Below are 13,237 nucleotides of genomic sequence, written 5' to 3'. Positions count from 1 at the left end.
ATGTCTTCTATCTTCATCGGCAGCACGGAGCAGAGCTATCCTGGACGGCGATGGCATCCTGCATGGAGAGCCCTCTTCATACGATCACCGCCGCACACTGAAGTTGAATGCAAGGTACCGTTTCAAAATAGAGTACCTTGCATTCCTTCAAATTCAAATCAGCCAATAGGATGAGAGCTTCTGAAATCCTATTGGCTGTTCAAAACAGCCAATAGGATGAAAGCTACTGGCTGTTTTGTAGTGTTAGGTTTTTTAAATTTGTAATGTTAGTTTTTTTTTATATTTTGCTTATTTTATTTAGTTTAAAATAGTAATGATAGTTTCATTTATAGTTTAATCGTACTTTTTTGTTTTTTTTCCCCACAGGTAAGTATATATTTATTTAAAGATAGTTATATTGTAATTTAAATTTAAAGTTAGGGGGTGTTAGGTTTGGGGGTTAATCCCATGATTTGGGAATAAGAGCCGTCAAATGGTTCTTGGATAGAGATACTACATATAAACAGGAAGAGAAGATATTCTTATGTGACTGTTTGGAGTTCCTACTAACCCACAGCTATTTTGTTTTTGATAAGGAGTTATATCTCCAACTTTGTGGCACGGCAATGGGGGCAAAATTTGCCCCCTACTATGACAATTTGTATGTGTGTTGGTGGGAACTCCAACACATCTATTCTGATCTTAATGTATACATTGATAAAGATGTTTTTTATAACAGGTTTATCGATGATATGATATTCATTGTGGATGAAACAGATTGCGAAGGTTTCTCCATCTCTGACTTCCTTGAATATCTTAACACCAATAGCAGCAAGCTGAAATTCACTAGAGAATTTAATTCTTCAGTAGTTAACTTTTTGGATCTCACACTGGAGGGTGTGGTGGAACATGGTACTATTATATCCAGCACATACAGAAAACCAACTGCGGGCAACACTATTTTACACGCCCAGTCAGCGCATCCACCACACCTTCTGAGGTCTATCCCTAAAAGTCAATTTTTAAGACTCAAAAGAAACACCAACAGTGATTGTGTCTATGATAGACAGTCTGATAACTTAAAAAATAGATTGCTTGCCAGAGGTTATGACTCCAGTCTTTTGGAGACAGCGCAGTATGAAGCTAAGACTGGCCTCACAGTTAAACCAAAGATATCTAATAAACAATTCTCAGAAGAATCAGTGGTGTTTAGCACCCCCTATTCCAATCAGTACAATGATGTAGTTAACATCCTAAAAAAACACATCCCACTCCTTAAAAATGACCCCTTATTATTGTCACTAATCAATTGTAAATTTGTGTCTAGGAAACCAGATACTCTGGGTTCTAAACTAGCCCCCAGTATAATACAAACCACAAAGTCTAACACTATAACATGGTTGCACACCAACCGCAGAGGTAATTTCAAATGCAACAACTTCAATTGCAAAGCTTGCAAATCAATTACTCTTGGAAGAAATTTTTATTCCAGCGTTACACATAGAACATTTGAAATTAATTTCTATGCTACCTGCAGAACCAAATGAGTAGTGTATTTACTTAATTGTAATCATTGCCAACAGCAGTATGTTGGTCAAATTTCTTGAGAATTTCGAGATAGGGTGAGAGAGCATCTATGGGATGTTGAAAATTTCAACAAGGATTCAGCTGTTGCCAAACACTTCAATGGCCTGCACCTTAATGGTGTTCCCAGTTTTGGAGTGCAGATCATTGAAGTGGTTCATAAATCCACTAGAGGTGGTGATAGACACAAGCTTCTCACCAAAAGGGAACTCTTTTGGATTCTAAAACTTGATACCAGACATCCAAAAGGTATCAATTTAGAATGGGATATATCATATTTCATAGATTAATGCAATCACTTCCTATTTTCCTCATATCAGCCTTTTCCAAATCTTTAAAATTAGATATTAATGTTCAAATCTGGTTTTTGTCTAATACACATATATTCACTTATATATATTATTAACAAATATTTAAAATATGTAGATACACAATGCTATGTCTTTTAATGGAACATATGAGATACATAATCATCCTAGGTAGCTTTAAACAAGTATATTTCTACTATGGATTTGTACTCTGACACCCATTATGACATTTATGACATTTATATTGGCTTATATATATTTTTTCTTTGTAATAACAATTGAGTCTGTTAGCATACATACAAGGATTTTGTACCGCTATTTTATTATTCATTATCTGTTTTAAATTCCTTTTCTCACTTTGCAGGTGCTGTAGGTTGTTGGAGCAGCTCCTATATGTGCCTTTTTTCAGGGCCATGATTGGTTGATTGTTCCTTTAACTTACTGCCAGCACCCATTCCTATGACTAAGCGCCACTAGGGGGTGCGAAACACGTCATGATTTCTGCGCTTGTCTTCCTGCATTGAGATGCAGTTTTAACTTTTGTTTAATAAAGATATTTCTTATATACAGTTTTGCCCCTTGAGTGCTCAGATACCTGCTTTTTTGCTCTTAGTTTAATTTATAGTTTAATCATAGTTTTTTTCCACAGGTAAGTATATATATTTATTTAAAGATAGTTATATTGTAATTTAAATTTAAAGTTAGGGGGGTGTTAGGTTTAGGGGTTAATAGTTTAATTTAGTGTTTTGCGATATGGGGGCGGCGGTTTAGGGGTTATTAGGTTTAGTTAATTAGTTGCAATGTGGGGACCCGGCGGTTTAGGGGTTAATATATTTAAATAGTGTTGGCGATGTCGGTGGCAGTGGTTTAGGGATTAATAATTGTATTTAGTGTCGGCGATGTCAGGGAGCGGCGGTTTAGGGATTAATAACTTTATTTACTGTCCGTGATGTCGGGGGCAGCGGATTACTGGTGTTTAGACTTGGGGTTTATGTGAGGGTGTTAGGTTTAAATGTAATTTTCTTTTCCCCATAGACATCAATGAGGTTGCATTACGGCGATAGCCATTCCGCATTCGCAGGTGTTAGTTTTTTTTCTACATTCTCTCCCCATTTATGTCTATGGGGAAAAGCGTGCACGAGCACGTAAACTCAGCCCTTGGCTTTTGTGCGGTATGGAGCTTAATGCACCATAACGCTCAGCACAAGCAGGCTTTTCAGTAACTCGGAATGGCAGCGCTATGGAAAGTGCAATAACGCAATTTTTTTGTTGTTATTTTCGCACCTGTTTAGCGCAAAACTCGTAATCTAGGTGTATTTTCTGAAAGTGTATTAGTCATAGAAAATCTATGTAAACAAAATGGTTTAGAAATCACACTCCCTGTGGTGGTGGGACAGAGAGATTGTCACGAATACCTCAGGATTGAGTTGCTAAGGGGTTAATTCTCTTTAGCCTGTGAGCTAAAAAAACATTTGTTTTTCAAGAAGAACTGAAGTGCCAGGAGCCTCATAAATCCTGTGTAGTAAACAGGAACTGTCAGCAGAGGGCATGATACAGAACAGACCTTTATGGCTCAGCAGAGGGCATGATACAGAACAGACCTTTATGGCTCAGCAGAGGGCATGATACAGAACAGACCTTTATGGCACACACTGTCAGCAGAGGGCATGATACAGAACAGACCTTTATGGCACAGCAGAGGGCATGATACAGAACAGACCTTTATGGCACAGCAGAGGGCATGATACAGAACAGACCTTTATGGTACACACTGTCAGCAGAGGGCATGATACAGAACAGACCTTTATGGCACAGCAGAGGGCATGATACAGAACAGACCTTTATGGCACAGCAGAGGGCATGATACAGAACAGACCTTTATGGCACACACTGTCAGCAGAGGGCATGCTACAGAACAGACCTTTATGGCACACATTGTCAGCAGAGGGCATGATACAGAACAGACCTTTATGGCTCACATTGTCAGCAGAGGGCATGATACAGAACAGACCTTTATGGCACAGCAGAGGGCATGATACAGAACAGACCTTTATGGTACACACTGTCAGCAGAGGGCATGATACAGAACAGACCTTTATGGCACAGCAGAGGGCATGATACAGAACAGACCTTTATGGCACAGCAGAGGGCATGATACAGAACAGACCTTTATGGCACACACTGTCAGCAGAGGGCATGCTACAGAACAGACCTTTATGGCACACATTGTCAGCAGAGGGCATGATACAGAACAGACCTTTATGGCTCACATTGTCAGCAGAGGGCATGATACAGAACAGACCTTTATGGCTCACATTGTCAGCAGAGGGCATGATACAGAACAGACCTTTATGGCTCAGCAGAGGGCATGATACAGAACAGACCTTTATGGAACACACTGTCATCAGAGGGCATGATACAGAACAGACCTTTATGGCACACACTGTCAGCAGAGGGCATGATACAGAACAGACCTTTATGGAACACACTGTCAGCAGAGGGCATGATACAGAACAGACCTTTATGGCACACACTGTCAGCAGAGGGCATGATACAGAACAGACCTTTATGGCTCAGCAGAGGGCATGATACAGAACAGACCTTTATGGCTCAGCAGAGGGCATGATACAGAACAGACCTTTATGGCACACACTGTCAGCAGAGGGCATGATACAGAACAGACCTTTATGGCTCACACTGTCAGCAGAGGGCATGATACAGAACAGACCTTTATGGCACACACTGTCAGCAGAGGGCATGATACAGAACAGACCTTTATGGAACACACTGTCAGCAGAGGGCATTATACAGAACAGACCTTTATGGCTCACACTGTCAGCAGAGGGCATGATACAGAACAGACCTTTATGGCACACACTGTCAGCAGAGGGCATGATACAGAACAGACCTTTATGGCACAAACTGTCAGCAGAGGGCATGATACAGGAACAGACCTTTATGGCACAAACTGTCAGCAGAGGGCATGATACAGAACAGACCTTTATGGCACACACTTTCAGCAGAGGGCATGATACAGAACAGACCTTTATGGCTCACACTGTCAGCACAGGGCATGATACAGAAAAGACCTTCATGGCTCACACTGTCAGCAGAGGGCATGATACAGAACAGACCTTTATGGCTCACACTATCAGCAGAGGGCATGATACAGAACAGACCTTTATGGCTCACACTGTCAGCAGAGGGCATGATACAGAACAGACCTTTATGGCTCACACTGTCAGCAGAGGGCATGATACAGAACAGACTTTTATGGAACACACTGTCAGCAGAGGGCATGATACAGAACAGACCTTTATGGCTCAGCAGAGGGCATGATACAGAACAGACCTTTATGGCTCAGCAGAGGGCATGATACAGAACAGACCTTTATGGCTCAGCAGAGGGCATGATACAGAACAGACCTTTATGGCTCAGCAGAGGGCATGATACAGAACAGACCTTTATGGCACACACTGTCAGCAGAGGGCATGATACAGAACAGACCTTTATGGAACACACTGTCAGCAGAGGGCATGATACAGAACAGACCTTTATGGCTCAGCAGAGGGCATGAAACAGAACAGACCTTTATGGCACAAACTGTCAGCAGAGGGCATGATACAGAACAGACCTTTATGGCACACACTTTCAGCAGAGGGCATGATGTAGAACAGACCTTTATGGCTCACACTGTCAGCAGAGGGCATGATACAGAACAGACCTTTATGGCACACACTGTCAGCAGAGGGCATGATAAAGAACAGACCTTTATGGCACAAACTGTCAGCAGAGGGCATGATACAGGAACAGACCTTTATGGCACAAACTGTCAGCAGAGGGCATGATACAGGAACCGACCTTTATGGCACAAACTGTCAGCAGAGGGCATGATACAGAACAGACTTTTATGGCACACACTGTCAGCAGAGGGCATGATACAGGAACAGACCTTTATGGCACACACTGTCAGCAGAGGGCATGATACAGAACAGACCTTTATGGCTCAGCAGAGGGCATGATACAGAACAGACCTTTATGGCACACACTGTCAGCAGAGGGCATGATACAGAACAGACCTTTATGGAACACACTGTCAGCAGAGGGCATGATACAGAACAGACCTTTATGGCTCACACTGTCAGCAGAGGGCATGATACAGAACAGACCTTTATGGCACACACTGTCAGCAGAGGGCATGATACAGAACAGACCTTTATGGCACAAACTGTCAGCAGAGGGCATGATACAGGAACAGACCTTTATGGCACAAACTGTCAGCAGAGGGCATGATACAGGAACAGACCTTTATGGCACACACTGTCAGCAGAGGGCATGATACAGAACAGACCTTTATGGCTCACACTGTCAGCAGAGGGCATGATACAGGAACAGACCTTAATGGCACACACTGTCAGCAGAGGGCATGATACAGGAACAGACCTTAATGGCACACACTGTCAGCAGAGGGCATGATACAGAACAGACCTTTATGGCACACACTGTCAGCAGAGGGCATGATACAGAACAGATCTTTATGGCACACACTGTCAGCAGAGGGCATGATACAGGAACAGACCTTTATGGCTCACACTGTCAGCAGAGGGCATGATACAGGAACAGACCTTAATGGCTCACACTGTCAGCAGAGGGCATGATACAGGAACAGACCTTTATGGCACACACTGTCAGCAGAGGGCATGATACAGGAACAGACCTTTATGGCTCACACTGTCAGCAGAGGGCATGATACAGGAACAGACCTTTATGGCTCACACTGTCAGCAGAGGGCATGATACAGAACAGACCTTTATGGCACACACTGTCAGCAGAGGGCATGATACAGGAACAGACCTTTATGGCTCACACTGTCAGCAGAGGGCATGATACAGAACAGACCTTTATGGCACACACTGTCAGCAGAGGGCATGATACAGAACAGACCTTTATGGCTCACACTGTCAGCAGAGGGCATGATACAGAACAGACCTTTATGGCACACACTGTCAGCAGAGGGCATGATACAGAACAGACCTTTATGGCTCACACTGTCAGCAGAGGGCATGATACAGAACAGACCTTTATGGCTCACACTGTCAGCAGAGGGAATGATACAGAACAGACCTTTATGGCTCACACTGTCAGCAGAGGGCATGATACAGAACAGACCTTTATGGCACACACTGTCAGCAGAGGGCATGATACAGAACAGACCTTTATGGCTCACACTGTCAGCAGAGGGCATGATACAGAACAGACCATTATGGCACACACTGTCAGCAGAGGGCATGATACAGAACAGACATTTATGGCTCACACTGTCAGCAGAGGGCATGATACAGAACAGACCTTTATGGCACACACTGTCAGCAGAGGGCATGATACAGAACAGACCTTTATGGCTCACACTGTCAGTAGAGGGCATGATACAGAACAGACCTTTATGGCACACACTGTCAGCAGAGGGCATGATACAGAACAGATCTTTATGGCACACACTGTCAGCAGAGGGCATGATACAGGAACAGACCTTTATGGCACACACTGTCAGCAGAGGGCATGATACAGAACAGACCTTTATGGCACACACTGTCAGCAGAGGGCATGATACAGAACAGACCTTTATGGCTCACACTGTCAGCAGAGGGCATGATACAGGAACAGACCTTTATGGCTCACACTGTCAGCAGAGGGCATGATACAGGAACAGACCTTTATGGAACACACTGTCAGCAGAGGGCATGATACAGACAGACCTTTATGGCTCACACTGTCAGCAGAGGGCATATGGCTCACACTGTCAGCTGAGGGCATAATCCAGAACAGACCTTATGGCTCACACGGGTCAGCAGAGGAATGATACAGGAACAGACCTTATGGCACAAACTGTCAGCAGAGGGCATGATACCGAACAGACCTTTATGGCTCACACTGTCAGCAGAGGTGCATGATACAGAACAGACCTTCATGCTCACACTGTCAGCAGAGGGCATGATACAGAACAGACCTTTATGGCTCACACTGTCAGCAGAGGGCATGATACAGAACAGACCTTATGGCTCACACTGTCAGCAGAGGCATGATACAGGAACAGACCTTTATGGCTCACTGTCAGCAGAGGGCATGATACAGAACAGACCTTTAATGGCTCAGCAGAGGGCATGATAACAGAACAGACCTTTATGATTATTATCGGTTATTAGTAGAGCGGCCAACAGATTCCGTAGCGCTAATGGCTCAGCAGAGGGCATGATACAGAACAGAACCTTTATGGCTCAGCAGAGGGCATGATACAGAACAGACCTTTATTGGCTCAGCAGAGGGGCATGATACAGAACAGACCTTTATGATTATTATCGGTTATTTGTAGAGCGCCAACAGATTCCGTAGCGCTAATGGCTCAGCAGAGGGCATGATACAGAACAGACCTTTATGGCTCAGCAGAGGGGGCATGATACAGAACAGACCTTTATGGCTCAGCAGAGGGCATGATACAGAACAGACCTTTATGGCTCAGCAGAGGGCATGAAACAGAACAGACCTTTATGGCACAAACTGTCAGCAGAGGGCATGATACAGTAACAGACCTTTATGGCACACACTTTCAGCAAAGGGCATCGATACAGAACAGACCCTTTATGGCTCACACTGTCAGCAGAGGGCATGATACAGAACAGACCTTTATGGCACAAACTGTCAGCAGAGGGCATGATACAGGAACAGACCTTTATGGCACAAAACTGTCAGCAGAGGGCATGATACAGAACAGACTTTTATGGCACACACTGTCAGCAGAGGGCATGATACAGGAACAGACCTTTATGGCACACACTGTCAGCAGAGGACATGATACAGAACAGACCTTTATGTCTCACACTGTCAGCAGAGGGCATGATACAGAACAGACCTTTATGGCTCACACTGTCAGCAGAGGGCATGATACAGGAACAGACCTTTATGGCTCACACTGTCAGCAGAGGGCATGATACAGAACAGACCTTTATGGCTCAGCAGAGGGCATGATACAGAACAGACCTTTATGATTATTATCGGTTATTTGTAGAGCGCCAACAGATTCCGTAGCGCTAATGGCTCAGCAGAGGGCATGATACAGAACAGACCTTTATGGCTCAGCAGAGGGCATGATACAGAACAGACCTTTATGGCTCAGCAGAGGGCATGATACAGAACAGACCTTTATGATTATTATCGGTTATTTGTAGAGCGCCAACAGATTCCGTAGCGCTAATGGCTCAGCAGAGGGCATGATACAGAACAGACCTTTATGGCTCAGCAGAGGGCATGATACAGAACAGACCTTTATGGCTCAGCAGAGGGCATGATACAGAACAGACCTTTATGGCTCAGCAGAGGGCATGAAACAGAACAGACCTTTATGGCACAAACTGTCAGCAGAGGGCATGATACAGAACAGACCTTTATGGCACACACTTTCAGCAAAGGGCATGATACAGAACAGACCTTTATGGCTCACACTGTCAGCAGAGGGCATGATACAGAACAGACCTTTATGGCACAAACTGTCAGCAGAGGGCATGATACAGGAACAGACCTTTATGGCACAAAACTGTCAGCAGAGGGCATGATACAGAACAGACTTTTATGGCACACACTGTCAGCAGAGGGCATGATACAGGAACAGACCTTTATGGCACACACTGTCAGCAGAGGACATGATACAGAACAGACCTTTATGTCTCACACTGTCAGCAGAGGGCACGATACAGGAACAGACCTTTATGGCACAAACTGTCAGCAGAGGGCATGATACAGAACAGACCTTTATGGAACACACTGTCAGCAGAGGGCATGATACAGAACAGACCTTTATGGCTCACACTGTCAGCAGAGGGCATGATACAGAACAGACCTTTATGGCTCACACTGTCAGCAGGAGGAATGATACAGAACAGACCTTTATGGCTCACACTGTCAGCAGAGGGCATGATACAGGAACAGATCTTTATGGCTCACACTGTCAGCAGAGGGCATGATACAGAACAGACTTTTATGGAACACACTGTCAGCAGAGGGCATGATACAGAACAGACCTTTATGGCACACACTGTCAGCAGAGGGCATGATACAGAACAGACCTTAATGGCACACACTGTCAGCAGAGGGCATGATACAGAACAGACCTTTATGGCTGACACTGTCAGCAGAGGGCATGATACAGAACAGACCTTTATGGCTCACACTGTCAGCAGAGGGCATGATACAGAACAGACCTTTATGGCTCACACTGTCAGCAGAGGGCATGATACAGAACAGACCTTTACGGCTCACACTGTCAGCAGAGGGCATGATATAGAACAGACCTTTATGGCACACACTGTCAGCAGAGGGCATGATACAGAACAGACCTTTATGGCTCAGCAGAGGGCATGATACAGAACAGACCTTTATGGCTCACACTGTCAGCAGAGGGCATGATACAGAACATACCTTTATGGCTCAGCAGAGGGCATGATACAGAACAGACCTTTATGGCTCACACTGTCAGCAGAGGGCATGATACAGAACATACCTTTATGGCTCAGCAGAGGGCATGATACAGAACAGACCTTTATGGCTCAGCAGAGGTCATGATACAGAACAGACCTTTATGGCAAACACTGTCAGCAGAGGGCATGATACAGAACAGACCGTTATGGCTCAGCATAGGGCATGATACAGAACAGACCTTTATGGCTCAGCAGAGGGCATGATACAGAACAGACCTTTATGGCTCAGCAGAGGGCATGATACAGAACAGACATTTATGGCACACACTGTCAGCAGAGGGCATGATACAGAACAGACCTTTATGGAACAAACTGTCAGCAGAGGGCATGATACAGAACAGACCTTTATGGCACACACTGTCAGCAGAGGGCATGATACAGAACAGACCTTTATGGAACACACTGTCAGCAGAGGGCATGATACAGAACAGACCTTTATGGCTCACACTGTCAGCAGAGGGCATGATACAGAACAGACCTTTATGGCTCACACTGTCAGCAGAGGGTATGATACAGAACAGACCTTTATGGCACACACTGTCAGCAAAGGGCATGATACAGAACATACCTTCATGGCTCAGCAGAGGGCATGCTACAGAACAGACCTTTATGGCTCACACTGTCAGCAGAGGGCATGATACAGAACAGACCTTTATGGCTCACACTGTCAGCAGAGGGCATGATACAGGAACAGACCTTTATGGCTCACACTGTCAGCAGAGGGCATGATACAGAACAGACCTTCATGGCTCACACTGTCAGCAGTGGGCATGATACAGATCAGACCTTTATGGCACACACTGTCAGCAGAGGGCATGATACAGAACAGACCTTTATGGCTCACACTGTCAGCAGAGGGCATGATACAGAACAGACCTTTATGGCTCACACTGTCAGCAAAGGGCATGATACAGGAACAGACCTTTATGGCTCACACTGTCAGCAGAGGGCATGATACAGAACAGACTTTTATGGAACACACTGTCAGCAGAGGGCATGATACAGAACAGACCTTTATGGCACACACTGTCAGCAGAGGGCATGATACAGAACAGACCTTTATGGCTCAGCAGAGGGCATGATACAGAACAGACCTTTATGGCTCAGCAGAGGGCATGATACAGAACAGACCTTTATGGCTCAGCAGAGGGCATGATACAGAACAGACCTTTATGGCTCAGCAGAGGGCATGATACAGAACAGACGTTTATGGCACACACTGTCAGCAGAGGGCATGATACAGAACAGACCTTTATGGAACACACTGTCAGCAGAGGGCATGATACAGAACAGACCTTTATGGCTCAGCAGAGGGCATGAAACAGAACAGACCTTTATGGCACAAACTGTCAGCAGAGGGCATGATACAGAACAGACTTTATGGCACACACTTTCAGCAGAGGGCATGATACAGAACAGACCTTTATGGCTCACACTGTCAGCAGAGGGCATGATACAGGAACAGACCTTTATGGCTCACACTGTCAGCAGAGGGCATGATACAGAACAGTGCCTCTTCACAAAAACTGATAAGGTCAATAAAGGGACATGGGTTTCATGTAGTATAATGTTTAAAACATTATGACAGTAAATGAAGGTAAATATTACAACCCTGTCATATTTGATATCAAACTGATTTGCACAATGAAACCAAGAGATTGCCTTCCTGCTTATATGAAAATAGATTTACCTAGCAGAAATTTTAATGTGTTCTATAAGTTCAGGCAAAGACTTAGAGTTTATTGGAGGTCATAAAAGGTAATGGGTTTCCTAGCTCCTGCGAAAAGGGTTGGGAAGCTACCTGATCTCTTGAAAATTGTATAAAGTTTGATGTTTCAACATGTAAAATTGTTCATTCTACATGGGAGGCTGCTACAGCGTGAGTGACCATCTTCTCTTGCCCATCTCCCTGGGGCAGACTTATAAGCTAGGAAAGTATTAGGTCTGTTATTTTCTTCATTTTATTTTAACCTGTTTGCTGTGTGTAATTTTATTCGTAACAACTTTTTATTAATAATGCATGGTGCATAATATTTTTGGCATAATAAATAATTTATTTATTAAGTGTTGGCTTTTGTCTAATAATTGAACCACGTTACTGAAAGAGACTGGAGTATTAGAACTGTATATTTTAGGTTATTTTCTGTTAAATTGTATTCTAAGAGCTAATGTATAAATCTGGGGTTTCCTTAAGATTTCCCATATCATATAATCTTAAGTGGTGGCAGCTAGATATTATAGTTAGTTTAGTGTGGGTGGCATTAAATGGGAGTTTTGGGCATTTCTTTTACGTCTAGTACAGACTGGAGAGTGTTGTTAACCCTTGCACCCACTGAACTAAATCACAAGCCAAATAAGTGACTGGCGCAGGGTTGGATAACCCTGGTCGTCACAGAGATAGTAAAATGTTAATTTTCCAGTGTCCTCTCAAAGGGCTTGATGATCAAAAACTCATGGCAAGTAAGTATGCAAAGTCCTTGGGGGCTTTTTTAGCATTAAATTTACAGAACCTGCATAGTGAGATAAACAGCTATCAACTTTAAATTTGCCTGAGAGATAAGATAAGAAGGATATATATATATATATATACAGACATATGCAAAAGTTTAGATACCCCTGACAATTTCCATGATTTTCATTCATAAATAATTGGGTGTTTGGATCAGCAATTTCATTTTGATCTATCAATATAACTGAAGGACACAGTAATATTTCAGTAGTGAAATGAGGTTTATTGGATTAACAGAAAATGTGCAACCAGATGTCAATATGGTCAATCAAATGAAGCGTTCTGATCATGTTGTCCTTGGCCTCCCGAAGCAGAATGAATCCCACCTG

At 43.8% G+C, this 13,237-nt stretch overlaps 1 protein-coding gene across 1 annotated transcript in view; it reads left to right on the top strand.

Annotated features, from left to right (window-relative positions):
- The window catches only part of LOC128661250 (uncharacterized), a 138,306-nt gene that overhangs the window by 14,114 nt on the left and 110,955 nt on the right, over nt 1–13,237 (top strand). Inside the window, exon 4 of the mRNA XM_053715526.1 lies at nt 719–1,398. Within this exon, the coding sequence (XP_053571501.1) occupies nt 719–1,398 (680 nt within the window). The remainder of the gene's footprint in view (nt 1–718; nt 1,399–13,237) is intronic.

The sequence above is a fragment of the Bombina bombina genome, chromosome 5 (genome assembly GCF_027579735.1).
Source record: "Bombina bombina isolate aBomBom1 chromosome 5, aBomBom1.pri, whole genome shotgun sequence".
In the NCBI taxonomy this organism is placed as follows: Eukaryota; Metazoa; Chordata; class Amphibia; order Anura; family Bombinatoridae; genus Bombina; species Bombina bombina.
This window is presented reverse-complemented; position numbering and strand designations above follow the sequence as displayed.